Here is a 25,318-nt window from a genome sequence, read left to right as displayed (position 1 = left end):
GTTTGTTTTGGATTTCTCGGGTGCTTGGGAGGGTTAATGACAGCACTAGGAAGACTTCGAGGAAATCGAACAGTTATTCTGGAAGGCTGCATTTGTGGAGCTGTTGGAACTTTGCACGGGACTCATTCTCCCGGATTTTGTTTCGTCGAGAACAGCGGTGTGATATGTGGGGTTCCAAACGGGCTTGAAGGAGGTGGGATATTGCATGTGCCGTAACGAAACAAAGCACAATGAAATGATAGAGATGAATATTTGCACAGGAAACAAAACGGTAAGCAATGAGAATAAAGCATATAAGTTGAAGCTCACTCTTCTATCAAGTCGGCTCAAGAGATCAAATCTCTCTTTCCAAAGCAGTCAGTACGTTTCTCTATGCAGAGAAAGTTGTCTTGGCCTGTATCTTAGTTTGAAAGGAAGATGGCACAGGACAGCATGACATCTTAGAAGCCCCCCCAAAACAACCTTAACCTCATCTCTTTACCCTATACCCTCCATTGTCCTCCCAGCAAAGCCAGCTACACCCACCATGTTGTAATTGTTGATGCATGCTCCCGTAAATCCAACACCGAAGACATGATAGAACGCCTCTTCCTCGCAGATACTGTATCTATAACTCTTGGAAAATCTTCTGTTAAGAATCTTCTCCACTAGAATAAAACTAAAGTAATAATACCAAGCCAATTTTTGAGATATCTAGCGATGAGGATACATTAGGTACCCAGCATCCTCGGATCATCGACACATTCTCGCTTAACGTCTTGGTAGTTCAGGGGTAACAAAGAGAGAGGGCTTAACGCGTATCACGATGCGTACGGTTTGAGTACATATAAGAAGATCCATGCTACAATATCTGGTTAATCTTCTGTGTATATGGAGCAAATTGAGAGACTCCGGATTGAGGATAGTAATTTAGGCTTGAGATCGCGTATTATTGACTCAAAAGAGAATTTGGGGAACGAGGAGGAAACAGAAACGTATCATTGAACGCCAGAAGTCTATCTACTAGGGATGGCTCATACTGACTCCAACAATAAGAGATCTGTAAATGGTGTATTCTTTAAATTACTTTGATACTAATCTCAAGCACTCGATTGAGGTGGGTAAGAAGTCCAGACAACGAGCAAGTAAACAATGATAGCCATCACCTACTGTCAACGACTCAAGATTCGACTATTGGGATCGAGGAACAGTAGGTAGAAAAGAAAATCTGTCAATTGCTCTGGGCATTGGCTCGTTGATATCGAAAATATACGGGATCATCTTTATGAACAGTAGAACCAGATCTGCAAAGCTCAACAGTGTACACCCAAAAGCATCACATAAGATTCAAGAGATACTAATTCTCGAACTCCATGGTCTGCCAGGACCTTTTCTAACTATTCTCTGAGAGCGTACAAGAAGAGAGAATCAACGATCGCTAAAATCTCGTTAATTGTCTCCAATTCACGAGTGAGTCCTAGGGAGGAGCTCGCTTGGTACGCGGTGCGAGACGAAGGAGGAGGGGAAAAGGCAATTGACAGTTCTCCCCGCTTTCCTCTTGAGTTCGAGACCAATTCCAAGACCAAATCTAAGATCGAGACCCTCTTCTTCTTACCTTCTGACTTCCCTAAACACATACTTTCTGAACGCGTTGATCAACAACAGTACCTTCCTCCACAACACAACACGCAACACCCGCAACTTCCTCACAGATCTACAACAGGACACGAATTGACTGTCTTTACGCGTCGACGCGATGGCTTCAAATCATGATGGAGTCATCGCGGATACGCTTCTCAGAGAGACTCATGGCTTGGAATCAGACCATGGCGCGAACTCTCCAGCTAAAGGGATCGATCTAAGAAGTTTGACCGCGACTCCATCCCAAAGCTTCGCATCCCTGCTTCCTACTAAGCAAATGATGGTCGAACTTCAGTTAATGGAGGTGCTGTATGATTTCGTCAAGACCCTTCCACCTGATCGACCAAGTCCCTTCGCCCAGGAGATCTTCATGGAGAGCGACGAATTCACGCCACGACCAATGGTGCTTAAGAGCATCAGAAGTAAGAAACAAAGGGATGATGGCAGATGGCAGGAGACGAGCATGATCCTAGAGAAGGGAATGGTCCTAGGAAAGCAGAAGAAGAACTATCTTCCATATAGTGTCGTGAGCGGTACCCACAAGTTGGAGGTGGCACAAGGTGAAGTCTTGGAAGGATTCTGCACGATCTTAACCCGAAAGTTCCCAGAAGGATGGACTGGTCTTCAGGATAAGGGAGAGTCTGAAGTTAGTGTTCCGAAGAAGCGTCCGAAGAAGCGGGGCCCAAAGGGTGCTGCGAACCAGATCGAACATCCTGACGACCAGTTTGAACGAGAAGAGTCTGATGTTTATAATGCTCAAGAGCAAGAACCGGCTCCCGTCACATGGGATTTCGCTGCCATCGCCACAATCCAGAGGTTCGAACGAGAATTTAAGTTCCAATGCCACGTCCCAAAGCAGACAATGGAACTAGGCGGAGTGTATGTCGATGTAGAACCAAGTTGGAACAATGTAGTCGACGCATTGAAGAGAGAGGTCCGGATTCGTGAACTGCATGCACAGCAGCAAGACAAGCCTGTCAAAGCACCAGTTGCTTCACAGAACCCACCATGTTACTGGCCACATGCTCCTGCTCCACAAGGACTATACCATCACCAGGGCCAGCAGTTCATACCTCATCCTCAATACGGGTATCCTGCCAACTTCCAAGCACAGCCGCTCTCAATGACAAATTATCCAATCAACACTCAATATTCGGGCCAACCACATTTGCCATCGCCTTTACAGCCACATATGCAGCCCCAATTGTACTCACCCCGTCCAATTCACCCACAATACAGTACTCCCCCGCAATTCCAACAGCATATGATGACCCCAGTCCTCCCAGCAATAACATCATTGTTTCCACGTGGGGGATCCCAATCAACAGAACCGTCTCAACCAATGGGTACCATCTACCAGCCGATAGCCCCGTCACCCGCAAAGAAACGCACTCCACGTGTAAAGAAACCTCAATCAGCCCCTCAAGCTTCAGAGAACACCGAGGAAGGAACACCAAAGAAGCGGAAAAGAGTTGCGAAACCCTCTGGTGGCAATACCAAAGCTACACAGGCTCACAGTGGTGAGAATTTCGGAAACGTTCCAGATTTCTCCTCATTTCGAGACATCGAGGAAGGTGCACCGAAAAAGCGGAAACGAGTTGAAGAATCCCCATCCGACACTACTCATGTCGAGAAGTCTCGCGGCAGTGGAAGTGTTGGAAACGGAACTTCTGGATTAGGTACATCTGGATTGAGTAGACCTGGACTGGGTATGCCTGGATCAGGTACGCGCGAAATAAGCACACCTGCATTTGGTACACCTGCATCTGGTACGCCTGCATCTGATACGCCTGGATTTGGTAAACCTGCACTGCGTAGACCTAAATTGGGCAGACCACCACTAAGCACACCTAAATTAGGCACGCCTGGATTAAGTACACCTGCATTTGATACACCTGGAGTTGGTAGACCTGGACTAGGTACACCTGGATTTGGTACAGCTATTCCACGGGGTTCTGATTTCTCCTCATCACAAAGCTCTGAGGGAAGCGCACTGAGAAAGCGAAAGCAAGCTGAGGAATCCTCTGATAGCGACACTCCTGCCAAAAAGTCTCGCTCTGTCGAAACTACTAGAAACGAAACTCTTGGATTTGGCACTCCTGGATTAGGCAACCTTGGATCAGGCAACCTTGGAGCAGGCAACCTTGGAGCAGGCAACCTTGGATCAGGCACTCCTGGGTTAAATACACCTACTTCCCGGGATCCAGTTTCATCCTCGCCTCAAAGCTCTGAGGAAACATCCAAGAAGCAAAAAAGAGTTGAAGGATCCTCTGACGCAAATATGCACAACAAGGCTCGCGGTGGTGAAAATGTCGGGAATGAAGCCCACTATTCCTCATCCAGACTTGATACAAATATCTCCCCAGCTACAGGTCTCTCCTCGTCATCTTCGGATTCCCAATCGCCACAGAGCGTTTCAAAGGCTGAAAACGCTGGAAAGAACAACAGAGGTGGTGGTGTCAGACCTCGTGGACGACCTCGTGGACGACCTCGTGGAAGACCCCGCGGGTCTGGTCGTGGCGGTGCTCGTGGCGGCAATGACAGACAGCTTGCAGCAGAGGCAAATGTGCAGTCTCTATCAGATAGTCAAGCTGTCTCTCCAACTGAACAAAGTTCGTCATCTTCATATGATGGTCCTGTTCATCCTCAACCTCAGCCTCAGCTATCTGGACCATTCCAAGATGTCCCCGCGTCCCAGGGTCTTTCCGAACACCAAACCTCCTATTTTGAAGGAGGTACTGGTCAACCAACAGGCGAATACCAACCATCAAATGTCATGGATAGCTCCGCACCATTCCCGCCACCACAATCACACACTCCTGTACAACACACAAGTCAGGGAAGTAGCCCATATCCGTCTATGGGTCCCGGAGGTCAGCAAGCAGGAATGGGCTATTTCCCACAATTTCCTCCAGGTGGGGGCCCAGGTGACATGAGTTCCCAGGATATAGACCGGGATTTCGCGCATGCGGTAAATACGGTCCTGAATATGCATCGAGATGATCCAAGAAGGGTATACCTTCTTTCCCTTCTGAAAGCCCAGTCCTTGGGCGGTGCAGGTGCCGCGGAGGCTGGGCCTACACCCGAAGGAGCGTCCCAAGAAGGACATCAGCACGCACCAGGCGATGGGGAGGATGCTGCAGAAGTTGGCAGCCCAGACACCACAGCAGGTAATCCGACTGGATACTGGGATGGCACTGCACCAGGTGGAAACGAATGATAGTATGGACAGGCACGGACAGGCAACGAGGAATGAACAGGTGCAGATTGATGGGTGTTAAGAAATGGGTGTTCAGGATTGGGTGTTCTCTTCGGCAACTGGAAAATGTCGACTTCGCATTTGAGATTATGGACGATGGCATGGGAAGATTGATAGGACGGGTGCTCAGGATTGCGTATTATCTTCGACAACAGAAGAATGTTGACTTGGATTTCGCGTCCAGGTTATGGATGTTCCCTTCGACAACTGGAAAATGTCGAACTGGCGTCTTGAGGTCATTGGACGATAACGGAAAACCCTGATAGGACTTGTGTTGAATATCAGAGAGACGGGAAATGATAGAGTAATACAACGTATGATTTATGAAACAGCCATCCAAATTCCTTAATGCCTCCTATGAAAAAACTACACAGCAATTATCTCAGAGTCTCAAAATTCAAACAATCATAAAGAAAGAAAGGGCAAAAAGGAAAGGGCTCAGAAAACCCAAAGCTCGATCACCATCAAGCTCTCTATATCCACAAGAGTCTATAACTCCAGTAGATTCTCATCTCAAATACTGACACTTGTCTAGTAATTAAGATCTTGGAGTTTCAGCTGAATATATACGACATGTATATGTATACCTGATGTTCGACGATGCGTGAGTGATTGAGAGGATGAGAGGACAGTGAAGTGACGTCCGACCCCATTTCGCTTCGAGAAGCTAGGCTGGGTGGATGACTAATATACCTACGATGGTACATCAGATGATTGGATAAGGGAGGGCAATACGCAAAAACTTAAATCCGATCCTATCCCATCCTCCCTCTTTTACTTCCCTTTTCACTGCCTGGATACCTACTGGGTAACGTAGGTATTAAGACGGTTCTTAAAGAAAAGGGCACAAGAAAACAATATTAGTGCCTTATACAAGTATCTCTATATATTCTCCTCTTATAGAGCTATTACTTGACCTTAAATTCATCTATATCAAGGTCAAAAGGCTCTTCTGTTATCGTGATCTATGGTCGGATTTAGGTATTGCTGGTTTTCCCTCCCTTACCCAAGACGGTGATTAACCAAGGATTAGGTGGGAGTTCCAACCGAACGATTAGTACCTCGAGTTCGGATCACAATAGCATGCCTTATGCAAGGCGTGAGAACCAAGTAAACAACATTGCTAGCCTTCTTAGCATATTTGGTTTCCACCTCCAGAGTGAAGGGAACACGCTGGGTAAGGCATTCCTCCGTTGCATCTAGAGCCACGGCCTATTATTTCGCGATACAGATTCTTGATCCCACAATTTTCCACAGATCTGACGCCAGATCTCCTTCTTCCCTAAGTAAAGCTGCGAACATAGCATGCTCGGAAGTAACCCTACCATTGTCGGCTATGTAATAACAAATCAACTCCCTTAGCTTATCGATCCCATGTCTCAAGCCAGGAGTTCGTTCATCTGAGTATATGTAGCGTGCGAGGTCGACAAGATCTTGAACCTTTGATGCGTCGAGTCGAACCCCGCTGAGGGTTTGGTGAAGCTTGGACAAAACCAACTGTTTTAGAGTATCAACTCCCCACTTTTCCGCCAAGACATAGAGCGAAGCATGAGCTAGGAGCACCTTGCTATTCGTCTTGCCCAGGTTGTCGCTTGCTTTTGCCATATTGGATTGAGTTTTAGGTGTGGGGTAGCTAAGAGAACTGAAGCGGGGGAGAGCAGGGCCAGCAGGCTGCTCAGCAGGCGCCGGCTTTGGATATGATACACGCTTTGCGTGCTGATCGCTCACATCTACGACACAGCTCTGTGGGACCGAGTAATCTCCTGTGTATACAAATTGGATAAATCGTGCAAAGGTTCCCTTATCCACATCGTCCCACCTGGCTTCGCCAGCTATGCCCTCTGACATTTCGCTTTGCATGAGCGCAGCCAACGCAGGGGACTGCTGGGCGACCGCGGCCTCATGAACCGTGATTGGAACCTTATCGGTATCGACAATGAATCTGAAAGGGCGAGAAAGGAGTATCCTAGAAGGAAATGTTAGTAATTGGGCCAGTAAGTGCGCTAGGAAGCTCTCATTATGGTGGGGTCCGAACGTTTCAAATGAGGTTGACATCTTGAGATGTGTGGTCTAAGACCAGAGGCTTGCGATTAGAGCTTTTCAGATCAATATCACTCACGTTGATCGCGGTGTCTCAAGGAAGCTCTGTTAAAAGGTTGCGACGTGTGCAAAGTTAGGCCTTGAGTTGTTGATGGTGCAGTGTTGGCCGACATCATGCAGTTGGGTGTTTGACCGTTTATCACTTAGAATCTGTACTAGGGGCAGGATTACTTCTACACAAACAATCCAAATGATTAATCTTTACAACTAGGTAGGCAGCCGGGTTTTAGACTGACGGAACGGTCCCACCATGACCAAGACAGTTCGCTACCAAACTCCCTTTGGCAGGAGCTCGAATTACTCGAATTACTCGCCCAACATTGAATCAGCTTCTCAAAAGCCAATCAGACTTCTCAACTCGCTACGATGGCACATCGGATAGTTGAATAAAGGGAGAGGGATGCGAGACCTGGAAAGAGTACTCTGCTAAAAGGTCCGAGGACATAATATAAGATTTAAGGACGATGGAAGTAATTAGGGAGGGCAGGAAGGGAAAGTAACACTTTTACGTCGGTCACTAAGCATCATCGTCACCGTAGCCATCCATCTGCAAGAGATTATCATTCTCATTCTCATTCTCATTCTCATTCTCCTCTCACACTCAATCTCCTACCACCTCTCTCATCGCACAAAACAACACGCTTGCCATGCACCAAAACTGCCAGCCAACAGGAAAAGCCTAATCGAGACTCGAAAGTCATTATATCAGGCAGGCAAGAAAAGCAGCAAAGGAAAGCTAGGACAGGCTCGCACATAATACAGTAACAGTGTCATGAGAAGAGTATCATGAGGTCATGTCAAACCCAGATTCGTCATCCATCGCACCTCGTAGCCATGGTCATTGCTCATTCTCATTGAGATCCACCAATCGCACAATCGACTTCTTCATCTGGAAATTCTGCCTCAGAAAAAGCCCGATTCGTTATAATCCTGGGATTCTGGGTGTGATCATCTTATGAGGCGATCAGAGGCTCCGCCTCCTTGACCTCCTCCTTCAGCACACTGGGCGTAGCCTCAATGGCCTCAACCTGGGGAGCCTGGATCTCCGTAGGGGCAGCAGGGAAATCCTCGCTCTTGTAAGTTAGGGCGTTCTCCTTCTTAACCTCCTCGATTTCCTTCTTGGCCACTGGAGGAGAGAAGGAACGACCACGAGCACTGCCAAGCAGTCCCTGGGCCTTGGCAGAGTAATCTCCAACATATTGCTTCGTGGCATCGGAGGCGCGAGCAGCATGGTGACTGGCGAGTTGCTTGACTTGCTCGGTTTGTTGGTTGATGATGTTGGAGATTTCGGCGAGGTGGTGGTCAATCACTTCCTTGTTGTTCTTGTAGATAAGGGGTGTGAGGAAGATGACGAAGGTGGAGAGGAGGGAGAGGCCCCAGAATGGGAGAACCTTGATAAGGAAGTAGGAGAAGAAGGCACCAAGGAAAGCCTGGGATTTGTTAGCAGATTGATGCAATAATTGATGTTGGGGGCGTACAGCAGCAGAGACAAAGACGTTCTCGGCGAAGACAACGCGCTGAGTCTCAATGACAAAGAAGTTGATGAGCTCGTGAAGATCGCCAATCAGAGTATCAAGGGTCTCCTTGGGAAGTGTGTAGTACTTTCTTGGGCGGAATTGCGAGGTCAAACCAGTACCCAAAATAGCCTTTCCGACGGCCTCAGCGAAGACCGTGATACCTAAAGTCATCCATGTGATCTTGAAGACGTATCGTAGAATATCAAGGTAGCGGGCAGCGAAGATGAAGAGGACAACCGAAACGAAGGCAATGCCGGAGGCTCGGGGATTCTCCCATGAGAGCAGGCTTGAGAAGAAGGAGTGGTAGTGGGTGAGCCGTTGGCCGTTAGCAGCAGTGTTGGTAGGGGTGGTGGTGCGGGCAACAGCGAGGTTCGACAATTCGAGCTGGGTCTTCGCGGTTTGTTCCTTGACATTTGCTACAACTGGGCCTATTTGCATCTTGTAAGCAGTGACCACATGCAGAATCGGAAGGGGATGGGGAGGCCCTACCACTGGTAACGCTCTGGGTAAGAGGGTGGTTTACGATTGCGCTGGCGGCAGAGGAGGTGCCTGCGGGAGCTGGTTAGTTTTCTATGGAAGGCCTCGGAAGCTCGTGTACTGCTGGATGTTAGCGACCGCGAGACTATGAAGCTATGAGGAGCTCTGAATTACCTCACTGTTGATCACATTGGTCTGAGCAAGCTCCAGGCTGGATGTGCCAGAGGCATCGGGGCCCTCGATGGAAGGCACCACACTATTGTCGACGGTGTCCGACATTGTATGAGAGCTACGAGAGCTGTTATGATCTGATCCGATCGGTGTCGCTGGGATTCCGCGGGAGAGGCAAGCTCAGCAGATGGTTGATACGGTACTTCCGAATAGAAAATCGTGATTCTCCTGTGTCGGGCAGAGCAGCAGAGGAGAGACGGATATGGGATTGAGGACACAGAGTGAGTGCGGTGATGAGGGTGATGAGGGTGATGATGCAGTGGTCGAATAATATTAAATATTATTTACGGAGCATCTCAAGGGTCACGAATGGGAGAAGCGACCACCCGACCAATCAGGTTAGAGGCACGCGACAATTTTGTCTCCAAGAGTTCACTCGCTTTCTGTGGGGGGGCCATGACGTTAATGCGACTACTACAATACAAGACAACACAGCACACGAGCGTGGAAGATCTATTTGTTTGCCGTCTTGCACTTCTAGACGTTGTCACTTCACGATCGTCAATTCTGCTATAAAATACTGTACTGTCAAGGGTATCTATCCATGTTGTTTTCGAAGCGAAAAAAAGACACATCTTCCCTCTCTATCAGATGATTGCGCCTTTGATGTCTCTGGCATGTGATCAGGTCACTAACAAGAGATGTCTCTGTTAGTATCAGACGACATAGGCACTGAGGTCAAGGCATATATATCACCGTCGTCTTTAATAAAGGCAAAGGACGCGTGGCAGATCATGAGTTGCCCCTATCTCTCTCTTTTGTCTGCCTACCTACCTAGGTAAGGTACAGGGGAGGGGTTGTAAAGGGGGTAGGTCACGTGCCAAAAACCCTTAGAATGACCCCTAATGACCCCTTTTGGTTCAATAGAACTCTTGGCACTTTCTGTCTCAAATACTCACAACTCGTTAGGTATAGTGCCTCTAAGTATTTATTTCCAGAGAGCTTCTTCTCCTTCCTTTTACAACAAAGACAGCTTTTCCCCAAGCTTCCGGACTCTTAGCTTAGGCCTGATAATGCTACAGTTTTCATACAACACCAGCAGATGGAATTCAATGGGCTTTACACTAGGCCTATTCTGGCCTGTTTTGATACTATAGAGTATCTAGTAGGTATAGTATGGAGGCAGCCTGTAGGGCAGGAATCCGAGCAAACTGTGATCAGCACAAGCCCGTGCGATTTTTTATTATAAAGGTCAGTGTCAGACAGAAGGTGAAAAAATTCCACACGTTGATTCTTGCATTGCTATCTAGGGGTATCACTGAAAGCGACTTGCGGCACAATGAAATTCACCAGGCATATCTCCCACAGTTGGCCTCGGATCCAACTGTAAGACCATGGTTGTTAGCCGACCCTCATTCAGTAACAGTATAAATGTTAATACGATGGAGAAGAACCATCATCCATGACTGCCTGAATTACCCACTACTAGCACCTGGGCCTAGCACTATCTATACATAGGTAGCTTCTGTCCCTAGAGTCGACCGAGCGAGGTCTCTCCTAGACTGACCAAGCCTTCTAGCATAGTACCTATAGCGACAACAACAAGGAGGATCGCAACGGAAATAAAGATGCGACGATAGCAGACTAGAACAACGACGATGAAAGTCAAGCGAGGACATTCGCAACGAATACAGAGCGAAAATAGTGAAGTACTAGACGCAGAAGAAGATGACGACACAGCCGACAATAGTGAGCCAACATGCTTTAAGTTTTATCATCCAACCCGTTGATGATAATTGAAACTCGGCCTTTGTAAGTCTTAGGGAAAGAGGAAGGTATTGTACGATAGTGATGGCAAGGGCAGTGAGTCGAGTGAGGCGACAAGGCCTCAATAAAAGATATGTTAATTGAAAAAGAGACGGTCGTAGAATAATGGTCTAAGCTCCGTGATTTAGATAAGGTACCTTACTGTGCCTAGATTTGAAAAGACTAGGTACCAATCTGCTTTATAATTCACTCTGATTACAGGCTTTACAGCCCGCGATATGTAAGGTATACTATACAGGATGAGGGACGTACCTAAGCTCTGGAGGGTATTGCAATACATGTACCTTATATCGGAGACTACTCTGATGAGCCAAGTCAATCTCTCGACTCTGAGGGTGGGCCGTTCGCTATACCCTCTGATTTCATCACTGATGTGAGGAGGCGAGGACTTGGAATTGCTTAACCATCTACGAGTGTTTCTTGTTGCAGATATATGCCTCTCGACGAGAAGAGTAAACCCAAAAATTCGTCTAGGAGGAGCTTCTCCTGCTTCACTGCTGCCGTTCACAAGCAGGTTCGCTAGAGTAGGCGCAAGACTGTCGACGGTCTCCTCTTCAAGAGGTTCTTCATGCTTCCACGACATCCTAGGTAGTATACCCTATCTTTCGTTCCAAATCCCTCGCTTTTTCCAGGTGTTCTTGATATTTTCATACGCCCCTGTGTTGATGTTAGTAGCATCAGCACCTTGCCCATTGGCGTATTCGCCATGGATTCGCTCGTGCTCCTTCAATATCTAATGGATGAACTGATAATACGGACGTGAGGACTCACGTTCCTGCTCCCATATGACTCGTCGCTCCGCAATCAGCCGCTCCTCGTCATCACTCCTCGGCCGTCTGGGTTTCGGCTGCGACGGCTTCTGAGGTATACCAAAAATACTGAAGGCAGGAGGTGGGGACTCTCCTTCTGTGTCCATCTCTGATTCAGATTCCAGCTCGAGCGGTTCTTCATGCTTCCACGGCCCAATATTCCTATACCGCCCAGCAGCCATTTCATCCCACTTGTCCTTCCAGATGCCTTGCTCAACCCAGCGCTTCTTGACCGTTTCAATAGCCTCTTCTTCGGCACCTCCGATAGGTATATGGCTCTCGCTCGTCCAATTCGTGGGCGGATCTGCATTCCAAGACCGTCTCGCTTCTTCATCTCTTTGGGCTTCGAATCGCTGCAGAGGAAGTGAGGCCGCGCACTCATCCATAAGCTTCCGTCGTCACTGGAATCTTTGCTCCCGCTGCTCCCTTCGTTGCTGTTCGTCGCTGGGAAGCTCAGGACTCGCAGATTGAGTTGTCATGCCCGATAGGTTTGATGTATATGGTGATGGAGACTGGCTAAACCGTCTTCTTGTGCGATCGAGTTTAAACGGATCCGCCTCCAACCCGTCTAGAGCTCTGTGAACTCTCGCCAACCCATCTCCTCGAAGGCTGTCGGCAAATCCAACCACGGATTATGTTATTTGAAAGTGGAGAATTGCTGATGGTAGTCTGGAGGATCATGATGTCGAGAACGGATGATGTGAAGGATTAAATCGCCTGTTTCCTTCAATGTTGCGTTGGTGGAGGTAGGATGCACGTAGCCGACAGCTTGCTTATCGGCGCACGGTTAGTACGCGAAGTGGGGTGTCGGAATCAACCTTATTTTAGTGTTAGCGCAGGTAGGAATTGACCACCAACACCAACAATTCTCCATCACCCGGCTCGCATCGAATGGCCAACCATGAAATACCTCGCTCATTTACTCAGTTCGCTCGTGACCATAAGACAGATGGGCTGGGACTGCACCAGACAATCAGCTCCCATCCAGCCGCCTATTGGAAGCCGGCTTTGGTTGCGTTTGGCTGTGGCTAGAATTGGCCGCTGACCACCATAACTTCCTGTATGGCAGGCACCAAAGAAATGGGCTCTATACACCAGATATAGCCCTGTCCGCTATCGTCTACTATGGCCCTTGCGGAGCCTCTTTCACAGCATTGGCTTATCCATTAAAGTTATCCCAACACCAAATCGTCTCACTTCCACGCCCAGACATCGGCAGTCAATATATCAAAGACTATTGAAATTTTCAGATACATTTTCCAAGATTTTGTCTAGAATTGACTCTCTCTTTTCACGAGGCAGTTACTGTTGACTAGAAGAGCTTTCTGTTGCACACTACAGCCCATAGCCGCAGCGCTTTCCTTCCAATAGGCAGCGATTTTCCCGTGCAATCGCCCTCTCTACCGGGATTGCCTTTCCTTGTCAGAAAACCCCACAGCCAATAAAAGGAACAGGAAAATGTGAGGCTTACGGAGGCCTGAGTTATAACCGTGCAGGAACCAACTTGTAGGTCACATTTGTGGGCCCAGGAAGTCAAGATCTTTACTAAGGTACCAGCAGCACGTGAAGCGTTGGCCCCAGTTAGAAGCGCTGAATATTATAGGCGTCGGGCGAATCATGGAGACGGATTTTGCAGGTGGCAATAAAAAGCCACTTTGACTCCTATCTCCAAGTGCGTTTTCCCTAAAACCTGATTTGCCAAGAGTATACAGAATACTGACGTATTCGTTGAAGATGGAGGTGGTATTCGAGGCTTGTCTGAGCTTCTCATCTTGGATCACATAATGTACCGAGTTGGGGTACTACAAGGGCTCCGGAACACTCCACGACCTGCAGATTAACCCTGTGCCTATCTCTCGCTGTACTTCAAGGCTTGTTCCGTGTTTGATATAGACAGAATCGTCGACCTTGTACGCCCGTTTAGTCAGGGGCATGTGTAGCGACGTCTGAATAGCTTTATTAGCCCACAGACTTAACACAAAGATCAAGGAAATGAACCTTACATGCTGAAAGTCATTATTGGAAGTTGAAAATGGGCGGTCGGCATGTCTAGCTCTTTGAGCAACGAACGGAGTCGGTGGGTAGGTTTGAAAGAAGCCGAGACAAAGAACTCGTGTCTAGGACCCCTTATCGATAAGATCTAATCTAATCGGCGGCTTCGCTTGAGGCGTCTTTTATTTTCGCGTAAACAAGAGCTTAAAGACACGCCTTCAACGTCCACCGATACGGCGGAAAATGCGCCCGCATCATTACGACAGAGCTGCAGCCTGCTCGCAGGACGCAGCATTGCTACCTATATAAAAGCCATTGAGTCCCATTAACCATTGATACAGTATAACCTCAGATACTTCAGATACTCTTAGGTCGATCCCATCTCTCCAGTCGCCATGGTCGCCCTCGACATCGTGCACGCGTCAAACGCCCAGCTTCGAGAACTGGGACCCGGTCTTGTAGCTCTCTTCGGTCCCCTCCCCTTTCCCCTTCTCGCTCATCAAACGCTGACAATGGCATAGTTGGAGGTACATCAGGAATCGGGGAATATACCGCTAAGGCATTCGTGCGAAATACCGTGTCGCCGCACGTGTATCTCGTGGGCCGCAACGCTGCAGCTGCAGAGCGCATCATTCATGAATGCAAAGCGTTGAATCACGATGGCAATGTGGAGTTTCTGAAAGCTGATGTGACAGAGTTGGGAGAGGTAGACCGCGTATGTCAGGAGGTCGGGAAGAGGGAGAAGCATATCAATCTCTTGGTTCAAAGTCAAGGGAACATGACGTTGAAGGGGCGCGATGGTTCGTCCGTCCCTCTAGATGCTGCTATCCCTACCCATTCATCAACGCTGGGATAGTGGATGGCATGGAATGAATCATGACTAACCCTGTCCGTTGTGGGTTTTAGAAAACTCCGAAGGGCTGGATAGGAAGTTCACTCTCAATTACTATTCTCGCATGCGCTTCATCACGAACTTACTTCCTCTCCTCCGAAACGCAACTTCGACCCCTCCGCATTTCTCACGTATCCTATCGATCCTGAGCGCAGGGACGGAAGGCCGAGTTAATTTCGAGGATCTGGAGCTGAAGAATACCTTCTCGAGGATGCGATGTGCAACGCATACGATCGTCATGAACGATTTCATGGCGGAGGAATTCGCGGCTCGCGAACCGCGCACTTCGTTCATACATTCGGCTCCCTTGGCCGTGAATACGGGGCTTGCGAGGGAGTTGCCGCTTTGGGCTAGGCTCCCTATTAAGGCTTTGTCTCCGCTGATGGCTCCGTTCATGGTGGGTGCGGACGAGACCGGGGCGAGACAGCTTTTCATTGCTACGAGTGGTCTGTTCCCGCCTGCGAAACCTGCTGGAGATTCGGTCCTCGCTGCTGGTGTACCAGTCCCTAAGGGCCTATCTGTTGCGAAGGGAGCGAATGGAAAGGTAGGGAGTGGAGGCTATCTTGTGAATTGGAATGGCGAGATCACTGGGAAAGAGGCGCTGTTGAAGGAATATCACGACAAGGGTGTTGGGAAAATTGTGTGGGAGCATACGATGGGGATCTTTGACAGAGTGGAGAAGATCAATCAGGCAAAAGCCGACGTCAAGTGACGACTACGTGCCAAGTGCACCCGTTGAAAGGCTTCGGATATTGCTCGAGCCAAGTTGGGTTTCAGATTTATTTCCTCCGTATTGGATTTTTCGCTCAGCTGTGTACTAAATAACCTACAGTTCTTTGGCTGGGATGATTGGCAGCGTTACATAATTTTCATACTCCTCTCCGAAATGAATGCTATTTAAGCCAGCAAACTTTGAAGCCGGTCTCCATGACCTCGTTAGCAAAGATCATGCCGATGAGACGAAGAATACATACCTATCGACTTCCGAGTTATGCTGGAAGATCCCACAGCCTTGTGTATCCCCCGAAGATACCTCAAACACCAAGCTCCCGCCCTTCTCAACAATCACATTAGTCGGCCAGATCTCAACATCCACAGCATAAACCCGATCCGCCACGACGGGCTGCACATCGCTGGCGAAATACTCTCGGTATGGTAAGTACGCCCGGTGCTTCGGGCTCTCCTCGTTTACTTTCCGCAAGCTCACGCGTAACCAGCCCTTACACAGCGGCACCGGGTCGCCCGACGTCCCCGTATAGAAGATTTCCTTGCCGGCGGCATCCATATGGCGCAGGGTAAGGAAAAGATCAATATCTTTATCTCCCGACGCCGCGGCCCCCTCGTCCGGCGTCATCGAGACGTTCAAGTGCGCGGCCACATGGCCAGTGACCTCGGTCTCATTCTCAAAGGCCGGCGTCCGGAATTGCACCAGCTGTTGCTTCTCCATGGTGCCGAGCGCCTTATATGAGATCTTTGTTGGCGGTTCTCTGGGCGGGCTCGGCGAGAGGCGCAAATCGGAAGTCAGGTGGAATCTCGTGTATTGGGTCCGTGGGATGGGCCAGGCTTCCTCGTCCCGTTTCGCGTACTGCTTCTCTGCTTCCGCGATGAAGCCGACGTTCCCTTTTCGGAGAGTCAGGGTGACGGGGGCTACTTTTCCGGGAATGGACCAGCCATGGCGATCTTCCCCCTTGAGAAAGGCATCGAGGAAGCTGTTTTGGATGGCGACTTCGTCGTGGTAGTAGAATGGCAGATCGTGGCGGCCGGTGATGAAGCGCAGGTATTTGAATTGGGATCCCGCCCACGTATACCCTTCTACGTTACCGCGGAGATGCAGGAGGATGCCTCCCCAGTTGGCGACGGAGAGAAGAGGCACTTCGATATCTTCCAGCTTGAACTCCTTCGAGGCGTAGTACTCGTCGTCCCTGAATCTGTTCGCTTCGTTGTCCACGGTTTGATCGCGTCGGTTCGCCACGAGTTCCTCTTCGGATAGATCACCTTCGATCGTGTCTTCTTGGCCCCTGGCTCCGGGTCCATCGGGTGGAAATTCTATCTTCGATCGGTTGGGCCTGCCGTACTGGTTTACGAGAACCTGTCGATTCCACCAGGTGCTGATGAACGTGTTGGAGAGGATACCGCCGTGCCGACACCGATCGCGATAATAATCAGACATGCCCTCCCATGGCACGATAGCAGCTAATCCCTTCGGTCTACGTGCTGCCACACGCCACTGACTGCCTACAGACAGGTATCAAGTCACCCAAAAAGGATCCGCACGTTTCTTTCCCGGCGATGCACATACCAGCATAATAGCTAATCCCCAGCAAACCCACCTTTCCGGACGACCATTCCTGCTCCGCTGCCCACTCCACAACATCGAAGAAACACTCACTCGTCCCATTCGACATCGTATCCAGCAGACCCGGTGACTGGCCCAGCCCCCGTTCATCCACACGCACCACCACATATCCCTTCTGAGTCCAATACACCGGATCCGGCGTCTCCCACGCACTATACCTACTCCTATGTTCCTTGTTCACCTCCGCGAACGACGCTGCATAGAACCTACCATCTATTTAGCAAGCAAAAGCACACTCTCTCGCCCCCCTTTCTCGCTCTTGGGAAACGGGAACCCACGTCGAGTAGTTAATGTCCTTCCCATATGGTCCGTAGGTCACTAGTACGGGGAACCTCTCACCCGCTGCTGCTTTTGCTGTGAGCGGTCGGTACACGTTACAGCGTACGGGAAGATTGCTGTGCGTCAGTGGGATCGACACGTTCTTCTCGAACACTAGGTGGTTCTCAGCGTCTTCGTGCACCTCGCGCAGGTCGCGGATCTCGTTCGTTAGGAATTTCACCATGATGGGGATGTTGAGTGGTGAGAGTAAGGCGAATGCTCAATTGGAATTGGATCAACTGGAAGAAGATTTTGAGGGCCGAGGACTATCTTTTCTGCGGAACTTGAGGTTCATGGACGGTATGTACCACATATTTGAAAGCTGAACCGGGGATCCATAGACAGAGATCTGCAAGCTTCCGACATTGCGGATATCCTCGTTGGAAATGGCGGTGCGGCATAAACATCCCGTCGCTATATCATGTCCGGTGTGCATCTAGTGCCCCGCACGATGCGCGGGGAAGCTCTGTGCCGAGCTCAGGGGGGATACCCGATTGGAGGGAATAGAGCAGCGACTTATATCCTCACGGCTCGGGGAGATTCCTGGGGGAAGAAAGACCAGACATTATATACAACATTGAATCTCTATGAGAAACTTCTCTACTAATAGTAACAGTCTTCAAATAACTAAATCACAGATCATCTTCCTGTCGCCCACACAACCATGCCTCAGTTCCTCAAAACCAAAGAGAAAGCCAGCATCCCCATCGGCCAGACCGACCCCGCAATCTCCTCCACCGTCTCGCGAGTCATCGACGATATCCGCGCAGCAGGCGATGCAGCCGTGCGTTCCTATTCCGAGAAGTTCGACAAATGGTCGCCGGCGTCGTTCAAGCTCTCCGCTACGGACATCGAGAACATCATGAAGCAGGTGCCGCCGCAGATCATCGCGGACATTGTGGAGGTGCAGAAGAACGTGCGGACGTTTGCAGAGGCGCAGAAGCAGAGTCTCGGGGAGTTTGAGTTGGAGATCCAGCCGGGGGTGTTTTTGGGACAGCGGAATAATCCTGTTGCTAGTGTTGGGGCGTGAGTAGCCTGCCCATCTCTCTGCGGCTTGCTGATAATTGAGAATTGAGAATTGAGGCTGATGTGTTTTGTTGGCCGGTTGTAGATATATCCCCGGGGGCAGATATCCTCTCCTCGCATCAGCACACATGACAATCCTCACCGCCAAAGTCGCCGGCGTGCCCAATGTCATTGGCTGCACGCCCCCCATCGCCGGCCAGATCCCCCACGCTACCGTCGCCGCCATGCATCTCGCGGGCGCCGACAGCATCTACATTCTCGGGGGCGTGCAAGCCATCGCGGCCATGGCGCTCGGGACCCCCAGCATCCCCAAAGTGGACTTCATCGCCGGGCCCGGAAACGCGTTCGTGGCCGAGGCCAAGCGCCAGTTCTTCGGCGCCGTCGGCATCGATCTCTTCGCCGGCCCGACAGAGGTGTTGATCGTGGCGGACGACGCAGCGGATCCTTTCACAGTAGCGACGGATCTTCTGAGCCAGGCGGAGCACGGGCCGGACACGCCGGCGGTCCTGATCACGACGAGTGAGGAGCTGGGGAGGCGCGTGATCGCTTTCGTGCAGAGCCTCTTGGTGGATATGCCGACGGCTGCGCTGGCGGGTGTCAGTTGGCGGGATTTCGGAGAGGTGGTCGTCGTGGACACGCTGGATGAGGCGTATAAGCTGGCGGACGTGTACGCGAGCGAGCATGTGCAGATCCTGACGCGGGAGCCCCGGGAAGCGTTGGAGAAGATGAAGAATTACGGGGCGTTATTTTTGGGAGAGGGGACCTGTGTCTCGTATGGGGATAAGGCATGCTATGCTACTTTTCCTTTCCCGGAGGCATTCTCCCTGAGACTGACTGACTGACGCGCTTCTATAGGTAATCGGCACGAACCATGTCTTGCCTACTCGTGGCGCGGCGCGTTACACGGGCGGTCTCTGGGTGGGCAAGTTCCTGCGCACCGTCACGTATCAAGAAGTCCGATCGCCATCCGCCAGTGGACAGCTAGGACGGCTGTGTGGGCGGGCTGCGCGGGCAGAGAATTTCGAGGGGCATGCCAGGTCGGGGGATCTGAGAGCTCACCATTATCTAGGGGACCAGCATGAGTGGATTGACGTCGGGAAGAAAGGGGGCGAGATAAGTTAGAGGTAGTTTTGGTGGTTCTTGCTCAGGGGGCAGGGAACTTGTAGAATTCTTCGTTATTTTCGCCTACGCTGTTCTTGTCTACAGTGACCAGCCTGCATCTATAACTGCATTTGCTCCTGTTACGGTCTTGCTCCGAGCGAAACATAGAACTTGTTCGGCGACGTCCTGGATTAGGAGCAGGTGAGTTACAAATCCATACTAACTGTAGGTGAGACAAGAAGAATGGTCGAAATGATAGGAGGGTAAGGGGCGGAAATGGCTTAGGTCTCAAAGGGTGAAGTATAAGATATCAAGGAAAGAAAATAGTTTCGGAAATCAATCTGGGATCATTAAAAAAAGACTCACCTCTACTGTAGCAAATTTCTTCAGCTTAGTCTTTGCCAATGCAGCGTCTAGTCGTTCTTGAGAGAACTGCTTGCCCCAATCCTGCGCGAACATATCAATATCAGCCCTACACCCACGGAGGGAAAACCAAATAATAAGATAAACCAGCCCATGATGGCCAAGAAGACATACCGTCAGAAGAAGCCCAGGGGACACGGAATTAACCCTGATTTTCGGGCCTGCAATCGAAGCCAATCCCTTCACGAGGTGTATCTGCGCCGCTTTCGTAACAGAATATGCCTATTTCCATTAGTCTGCTTCTCCGCAAAAGAAACACTTTCCTCTATTATTTGTGAAAGAGTATTAAAAAAAAGCAAGAAAGCATACCAAAGAACTCCCACTAGGTCTAACCCCCGCCAGACTCGCCGTGGTTATAAAAGCCCCCTCGCTCTCCTCCAGCCATTTCCTCGCCGCATGCATCAACCACAAATGCGACTTGACATTCATATTAAAACAGCGATCCCAATCATCCTCATTCACATTATCATCTAGATCATTAAAATTGCGTATCATTGTCCATCCACCGTTCGAGAATACCACGTCTAGTCGGCCCATCATCTCAGTTGCGGTCTCCACAAGTCTGATGATCTCGTCCCGCTTGGTGAGATCCGCGCGGATGGCCTGGACGTTGGGATTCTTGATGGCCCCTGTTTGTTGGGGTTCTTGGGATAAGGGGGAGAGTCCTGATAATTCTTGAACGAGCGCCGTAGCACGTGCTTCGTTGTTGGAGTAGTTGATGATCACGCGGTAGCCGGAGGAGCAGAAGAGTCGCGCGGCGGCGGCGCCCAGACCGGCTGAACCGGCGGTGATGAGAGCAACGGGGTGAGGAGGAGGCATTGTAGATGTGAAGGCAGGAGATTCAGAGATGGTGGACAGAGTTGTGGTTGACGCGGGGTTGGTGAAGTAAGGTAAGGTCTCCCTTGAGAAGTCAAGGGTGGGTGTGGTGATGGATGATGGATCGTGGCACGTGTTAGTTTACTCAAGGGACATCTCCAACTCCCCACTTCGCTTCTTCCCCACCATTTGCCCCATACAGAGCATTCTATACTTCACAGAGCTGATGTGAATGCCGCCAAGAAGTATACGAATCATCTTTTCTTACCGTGGACTATGAGAGGTTGGTGGGGATTGCAAGCACTAGAAACGACTCTGTTTGAGAGCTGAGACCCTATGAGTCTAGTGGCTCTAAATACTAAGTCTTTAAATATTCTGAAAGTCTAGAGCTCAAACACAATATAACGGCTATAGCAGATCACCTCCCTTTGACAACCATACGAATGATTGTCCGATATCTCACCCAGCAGCGACTGCACGGCAGGTGGGGGTTGTCCCTTGGGCACTTCCGCCGCCTCCACGACCCCAGAAACCCCGAAGGATGTCAAACAACATGGACAACTCTGGCCCGTTGATCGGATCCTCCGAATACCGTGATCTTTACCTTTTTTTTTTTTTTTTTTTGCAACTGCTCTAGCAAACCTCACTCGGCCGCTCCGCGGCAAACATCATGTCTGTGACAATAACCGCCAACGCAACAAATATACCGGGTCCTCGATGACTATGCCATCCATCCAACGGGAGGGGAGGCCGAGCCTGTCTCCTCTAGACAAGAGCTCGGTGTTGAGAATACAGCGAATTGACCATAGTGTTACCACAATATTCCTGCGTTTCCATGCTGAGTGGTGCTTGGTGAACCGAAAGCAGCGAGTGGGTCCGGAAAGAACTGTAAATCCTGCTTTAAAAAGCCTCTTTTGTAGCCGTTGTATTTATAGCGGTTTTGGAACTGCAGAACCATCTGTTGTAGTAAGGTAGATCATGGGGGGGTTCACAACGTTGTTAAACTTAGGAGAAAGTCGGGGGTGGGTGGGGAGGGTGGAGAGCGGCATAAAGCACGGTAAACCTGGAGAACCTCGTACGGTTAGAATAGGGGTTAATTTCGGACATAAGAATAGCGGCTTTAAATTACTTCTCTTGCTTATGGTTGGCTGGATCTGTTGTTTTGATAAGGTGGAAGTACCTTATCAATATTAGCCCCCGTGCAATTAACTTCTAAAGGCAAATTAGCTCGTATTAGCCATCTGCCGCGTTCTTCTAATTACCCTGCCTATTACCTACGGAGTTAGTTCGGTATACCTCAGCTATCAGTAGTCACATGATCAGCCCCACACCCGCTATCGCTGAACGACCTCCATATACACGCTGAGCTCCCATAACATGAACAATCGTGTTGTATGAATGGACCCCAATTGCCGTACACCCCAGTCTTTGTTTGTGTATATAGATCCGATCTCTTCTGCGCTCTCTGAGCCCCGAGGGCAGATTCATGTAACAAGCCGAGCCCACTCTTACATCTACACCCCGCTTTCTCTTCTGCCCTCTCTTCAGCCTTCAGAGAACCTGGCTGCGATTCTGGCCGGATGGAGACGAGCGAGAGTACACAGAATGGCCCTCCTATCAATGCGAGAAGAACCCCAAAGTCTCGCAATGGGTGCATGCGTTGCAAGGCGAAACGAGTACGCCCAGTCTACGGTGTCTTCGCGAGACGAGCTGACGCCTCCTAGTTGAAATGTGATGAGAGGAAACCCGAGTGTTATCAATGCAATCGGAAGAATATTGCCTGTCCAGGCTACAAAGCTAAGCCGCTTGTCTGGTCGACCAAACACGAGAAACTGCTGGTTCCAAATACGACAAGCCCTTTACTTCCCCCGCAACAGGCTATCCCTCCCTCTCAGCAACCTGGAGAATCCCCTCCGACCAGGCAAGATCCAGAAATCTCGAATCCCCTTGACGCGACTACTTCTCAGCAGCAGATGGAAGGAAATCAGGATGGGAACACCCCCATGTTTAATCTATCATCGCCGGGCCGAAGATCCTCTACGGCTAGTTCACCCAGCCAGACAAGTGTCCGACGCGACTCAATCCCCACCACTGATAGTCTCTCCGCGATCCGGCAACAACTGCACCGTTCCACGGTTCCCGAATTCCTTCTGCATATCCCGACAATGCTTGTCGAGTACTACTTCAACTACGTATGCCAGATCTTCTCCTCGTTTGACGGCACGCTCAATCCGTTCCGGTCAACAGTAGCGAAGCTGTGGGATGGCTCTGCTCCCATATACTACGCCATTCAAAGCATGGCTGCGGCATACCTCTCCAACCACTTTCCTCGCATGTCACCTGTCGGCGTGCAGATGCAAAGAGAGACCTATAGATATCTGTACCAGGTCCAGCAAGGGGTCAACCAAAATGAGAACCTTGACAAGACACTTCTAACTGTATTGTTGATTGGCCAGACCACTGCCTGGCATGATCCAAAGGATCTTGGCCTCGTCCACCTGAAGACAGCCAAGCGTCTGAATCGGCGTAGAATTGAGCAGCAAATGTCACAGGCAACTGGGACTACTATTGACACCAGAATCAAACGTCAGAATGCATTTTTCGAGCAATGCATCTTGTACTGGGATATGCTTGCAGGGTTCGTTGAGGATGATGTGGATGAATTTGGTTTTGGCGATTTTGGTAACTTTGAATCGGCCAGTTTACCCGGAGACGACGCAAATGGATCAAGTGATGCCAAGGAAAATATCTTCCCCCATCCTTGGACAGGTGTAGCTCCCAAAGTACAAAGGCTGTTTGCCCAGGTCGGCCGTCTGATTCGAAGTTATCGCAAGTCCATTGCTGAGGACGCCGCATCGTTAGACTTTCTCTCCTTAGACGTTGGGTTCGACATTCAGTATAGTCAAGACTCTGCCACTACGATCGAAGCCATAGCGAAAGCACAAAGTCTAGAAGAAGAACTTCTAGCTTTCGAACCACCATCAGTATCCAACCTGGTGGATGCAGGCGACGAAAACACACCCGTTCAACAATACATTCATCTCGCAGAAGCGTATCGCTGCGCCGCGCTCCTCGAAATATATCGCATCTTTCCCTCGGTCCTCCTCCGGCGTGTACCTTTAACCAACACTTCCCTCGCATCCTCCAGCAACGATGCAACCCAACAAGCCTTCGACTTCCTCCTAATGCCTTCATCCCAACCACCAGAAGAATTCCTGATCTCGCTCGCCCTTCATACCATCTCTCTCCTCGAGAAACTCCCTCCAAATTCCGGGACACGCTGTCTCCAACCCATCGTGATCATCGCTGCTGCCACCGAGCTCCGTTTCTCACCGGCGTCGATACCTGACCCGACGGCGCCATTTGCATCTGGCAGCTCGGTCTTCAACAGTCTTACTATGCGGGAGGTCGATATCGCCTCCGCGCGGCGTTTTGTCGTCACCAGACTTCAAGAATTCCAACTGTCGTTGCCGGCGAAACCGGTCGTCATTGCGTTGCAGCTGATTCAGGAGACGTGGGCAAGGGCGGATATGGGACAGGATATGTACTGGATGGACGTCATGGCTGAGATGGGATGGGCGTCGATATTCGGATGATCTGTACTGGGATGTCGATGATGTTGCCATATTGAGACCGTATTCGAACAGAGATGAACGATACGGAATTGGCGACGACTTCTGAGCCCCGGATTGAAAACGGATGGTGAAACTCCATGCGGAAGAATCATCATCACTGCGTTTTCACTCTCTTACACTCTAGCCTCAGGCCGGGTGCCTTCTTGGCTTTCGAAAACGCACCTCGGATCAAGATCCAGCGACATCCACCAGACGACCCTCTCAAAACCACATTCAGATCTACCCGATCGCACCCGAACCATCCAAAATATCATCCAGCCCTTCTATTCCAAGAAGCGCGTTGAGTCTTGACTTTAACACGATAGTCTTCAACGACGATTGCGATCAGTCATTCATCTTCCTCCTCCTCAACCCCCCAAGGTTCAAGAAAATAGGGAAGGAAGACATTCACCATGGAACCACTCAATATGAATAAGACATACCATTCGGTCCACAGCAGCAAAAGATCGAATCATGTAACTAATCTCCCATATCCATCTCTTATCACAGAGAAGAGAATGAAGGGTATATCATGTCGGTCGGGCGGTTTTGGGGTCCGGCGATCTTGTTGTATTTCAGACACATGAAACAAAATCATGTCATCATGTCGAATAAAAAAATAAAATAAAATAAAATAACACATTATCCAAACATCAGTACATCATACTAGAGGCCATTCACTCACTCACTCACCCAATATATACCTACCTGACCTTATCACAAATAAATACCCTTTTACCCGGAATCATTCCATATCTTACCTATTTGACTCTCCGTCACTCTCGATTAAGCGCATGGGTTGGTTCGTGGATTATTTTACTCTATCTGTACTAGTAAATGAGCGCATACCTTGACTACCTCATTACTTACCTACCTACTTAGGTATTTTATTGCTGAGATGAGAGTAGTGTATTTTGCTCCGACGTGATTGTGCAGGAATAAAAGTTGGAGTTTTGGGTTTGGGTGTAGATAGGGAGGTTGAGGTTGGGATTTGGGTTTT

At 49.7% G+C, this 25,318-nt stretch overlaps 9 protein-coding genes across 9 annotated transcripts; 4 read left to right on the top strand and 5 right to left on the bottom strand.

The window, feature by feature from the left end:
* Positions 1–1,735: 1,735 nt before the first annotated feature.
* Positions 1,736–4,928, top strand: M430DRAFT_39916 (hypothetical protein; the record flags this gene model as incomplete). Its single annotated transcript, XM_024867352.1, has 1 exon — positions 1,736–4,928. One exon carries the CDS (start codon positions 1,736–1,738, stop codon positions 4,838–4,840), a length of 3,105 nt encoding a protein of 1,034 aa, XP_024724488.1. The 3' UTR covers positions 4,841–4,928.
* Positions 4,929–5,895: 967 nt separating this feature from the next.
* M430DRAFT_208026 (hypothetical protein) lies at positions 5,896–7,218 on the bottom strand. The gene is made up of 2 exons (XM_024864370.1): positions 6,915–7,218; positions 5,896–6,845 (listed from the first exon to the last, which is right to left on the bottom strand). The coding sequence occupies exons 1-2, from the start codon at positions 6,932–6,934 to the stop codon at positions 6,095–6,097; spliced, it is 771 nt and encodes a 256-aa protein (XP_024724487.1). The 5' UTR covers positions 6,935–7,218; the 3' UTR covers positions 5,896–6,094.
* Positions 7,219–7,932: 714 nt separating this feature from the next.
* On the bottom strand, positions 7,933–9,459 carry M430DRAFT_39914 (hypothetical protein; the record flags this gene model as incomplete). The annotated part of the gene is made up of 4 exons (XM_024867351.1): positions 9,153–9,459; positions 8,986–9,045; positions 8,458–8,924; positions 7,933–8,409 (listed from the first exon to the last, which is right to left on the bottom strand). The coding sequence occupies exons 1-4, from the start codon at positions 9,250–9,252 to the stop codon at positions 7,933–7,935; spliced, it is 1,104 nt and encodes a 367-aa protein (XP_024724486.1). The 5' UTR covers positions 9,253–9,459.
* A 1,892-nt stretch (positions 9,460–11,351) lies between these two features.
* On the bottom strand, positions 11,352–12,507 carry M430DRAFT_33437 (hypothetical protein). The gene has a single exon (XM_024866370.1). The coding sequence runs from the start codon at positions 12,164–12,166 to the stop codon at positions 11,705–11,707; it is 462 nt and encodes a 153-aa protein (XP_024724485.1). The 5' UTR covers positions 12,167–12,507; the 3' UTR covers positions 11,352–11,704.
* A 1,503-nt stretch (positions 12,508–14,010) lies between these two features.
* On the top strand, positions 14,011–15,492 carry M430DRAFT_56548 (hypothetical protein). Its single transcript, XM_024868615.1, has 3 exons — positions 14,011–14,243; positions 14,294–14,572; positions 14,679–15,492. The coding sequence occupies exons 1-3, from the start codon at positions 14,168–14,170 to the stop codon at positions 15,374–15,376; spliced, it is 1,053 nt and encodes a 350-aa protein (XP_024724484.1). The 5' UTR covers positions 14,011–14,167; the 3' UTR covers positions 15,377–15,492.
* On the bottom strand, positions 15,043–17,848 carry M430DRAFT_56547 (hypothetical protein). Its single transcript, XM_024868614.1, has 4 exons — positions 17,257–17,848; positions 16,964–17,226; positions 15,639–16,899; positions 15,043–15,587 (listed from the first exon to the last, which is right to left on the bottom strand). Exons 1-4 carry the CDS (start codon positions 17,520–17,522, stop codon positions 15,491–15,493), a joined length of 1,887 nt encoding a protein of 628 aa, XP_024724483.1. The 5' UTR covers positions 17,523–17,848; the 3' UTR covers positions 15,043–15,490.
* A 42-nt stretch (positions 17,849–17,890) lies between these two features.
* On the top strand, positions 17,891–19,530 carry M430DRAFT_64381 (hypothetical protein; the record flags this gene model as incomplete). The annotated part of the gene is made up of 4 exons (XM_024869104.1): positions 17,891–18,364; positions 18,450–19,149; positions 19,220–19,456; positions 19,513–19,530. The coding sequence occupies exons 1-4, from the start codon at positions 18,003–18,005 to the stop codon at positions 19,528–19,530; spliced, it is 1,317 nt and encodes a 438-aa protein (XP_024724482.1). The 5' UTR covers positions 17,891–18,002.
* On the bottom strand, positions 19,326–20,737 carry M430DRAFT_33432 (hypothetical protein). The gene is made up of 4 exons (XM_024866369.1): positions 20,198–20,737; positions 20,003–20,110; positions 19,832–19,912; positions 19,326–19,651 (listed from the first exon to the last, which is right to left on the bottom strand). The coding sequence occupies exons 1-4, from the start codon at positions 20,705–20,707 to the stop codon at positions 19,565–19,567; spliced, it is 786 nt and encodes a 261-aa protein (XP_024724481.1). The 5' UTR covers positions 20,708–20,737; the 3' UTR covers positions 19,326–19,564.
* A 1,547-nt stretch (positions 20,738–22,284) lies between these two features.
* M430DRAFT_16590 (hypothetical protein) lies at positions 22,285–24,300 on the top strand (the record flags this gene model as incomplete). Its single annotated transcript, XM_024863488.1, has 2 exons — positions 22,285–22,380; positions 22,429–24,300. 2 exons carry the CDS (start codon positions 22,285–22,287, stop codon positions 24,298–24,300), a joined length of 1,968 nt encoding a protein of 655 aa, XP_024724480.1.
* Between the last annotated feature and the right edge of the window lie 1,018 nt (positions 24,301–25,318).

This window comes from Amorphotheca resinae (assembly GCF_003019875.1).
Source record: "Amorphotheca resinae ATCC 22711 unplaced genomic scaffold M430scaffold_2, whole genome shotgun sequence".
Classification (NCBI taxonomy): Eukaryota; Fungi; Ascomycota; class Leotiomycetes; order Helotiales; family Amorphothecaceae; genus Amorphotheca; species Amorphotheca resinae.
Note: the sequence above shows the minus strand (reverse complement) of the source record. Positions and strands in the feature narration are given on the sequence as shown.

Bases quoted from the DNA above. Each gene is read 5' to 3' on its own strand.
- M430DRAFT_33437 (XM_024866370.1), bottom strand. From the start codon at position 12,166: ATGGATGAGTGCGCGGCCTCACTTCCTCTGCAGCGATTCGAAGCCCAA.
- M430DRAFT_208026 (XM_024864370.1), bottom strand. From the start codon at position 6,934: ATGTCAACCTCATTTGAAAC. The intron at 6,846-6,914 runs GTTCGGACCCCA...ATTTCCTTCTAG, and splicing joins ATGTCAACCTCATTTGAAAC to GATACTCCTTTCTCGCCCTT.
- M430DRAFT_56547 (XM_024868614.1), bottom strand. From the start codon at position 17,522: ATGGTGAAATTCCTAACGAACGAGATCCGCGACCTGCGCGAGGTGCAC. The intron at 16,900-16,963 runs GTATGTGCATCG...ACCTGTCTGTAG, and splicing joins GGGGATTAGCTATTATGCTG to GCAGTCAGTGGCGTGTGGCA. The intron at 15,588-15,638 runs GTATGTATTCTT...GAGGTCATGGAG, and splicing joins CATAACTCGGAAGTCGATAG to ACCGGCTTCAAAGTTTGCTG.
- M430DRAFT_33432 (XM_024866369.1), bottom strand. From the start codon at position 20,707: ATGCCTCCTCCTCACCCCGTTGCTCTCATCACCGCCGGTTCAGCCGGT. The intron at 19,913-20,002 runs GTATGTCTTCTT...ATGTTCGCGCAG, and splicing joins CCCCTGGGCTTCTTCTGACG to GATTGGGGCAAGCAGTTCTC. The intron at 19,652-19,831 runs GTGAGTCTTTTT...CTCCTAATCCAG, and splicing joins AGAAATTTGCTACAGTAGAG to GACGTCGCCGAACAAGTTCT.
- M430DRAFT_56548 (XM_024868615.1), top strand. From the start codon at position 14,168: ATGGTCGCCCTCGACATCGTGCACGCGTCAAACGCCCAGCTTCGAGAA. The intron at 14,244-14,293 runs GTCCCCTCCCCT...ACAATGGCATAG, and splicing joins CGGTCTTGTAGCTCTCTTCG to TTGGAGGTACATCAGGAATC. The intron at 14,573-14,678 runs GTTCGTCCGTCC...TGTGGGTTTTAG, and splicing joins GACGTTGAAGGGGCGCGATG to AAAACTCCGAAGGGCTGGAT.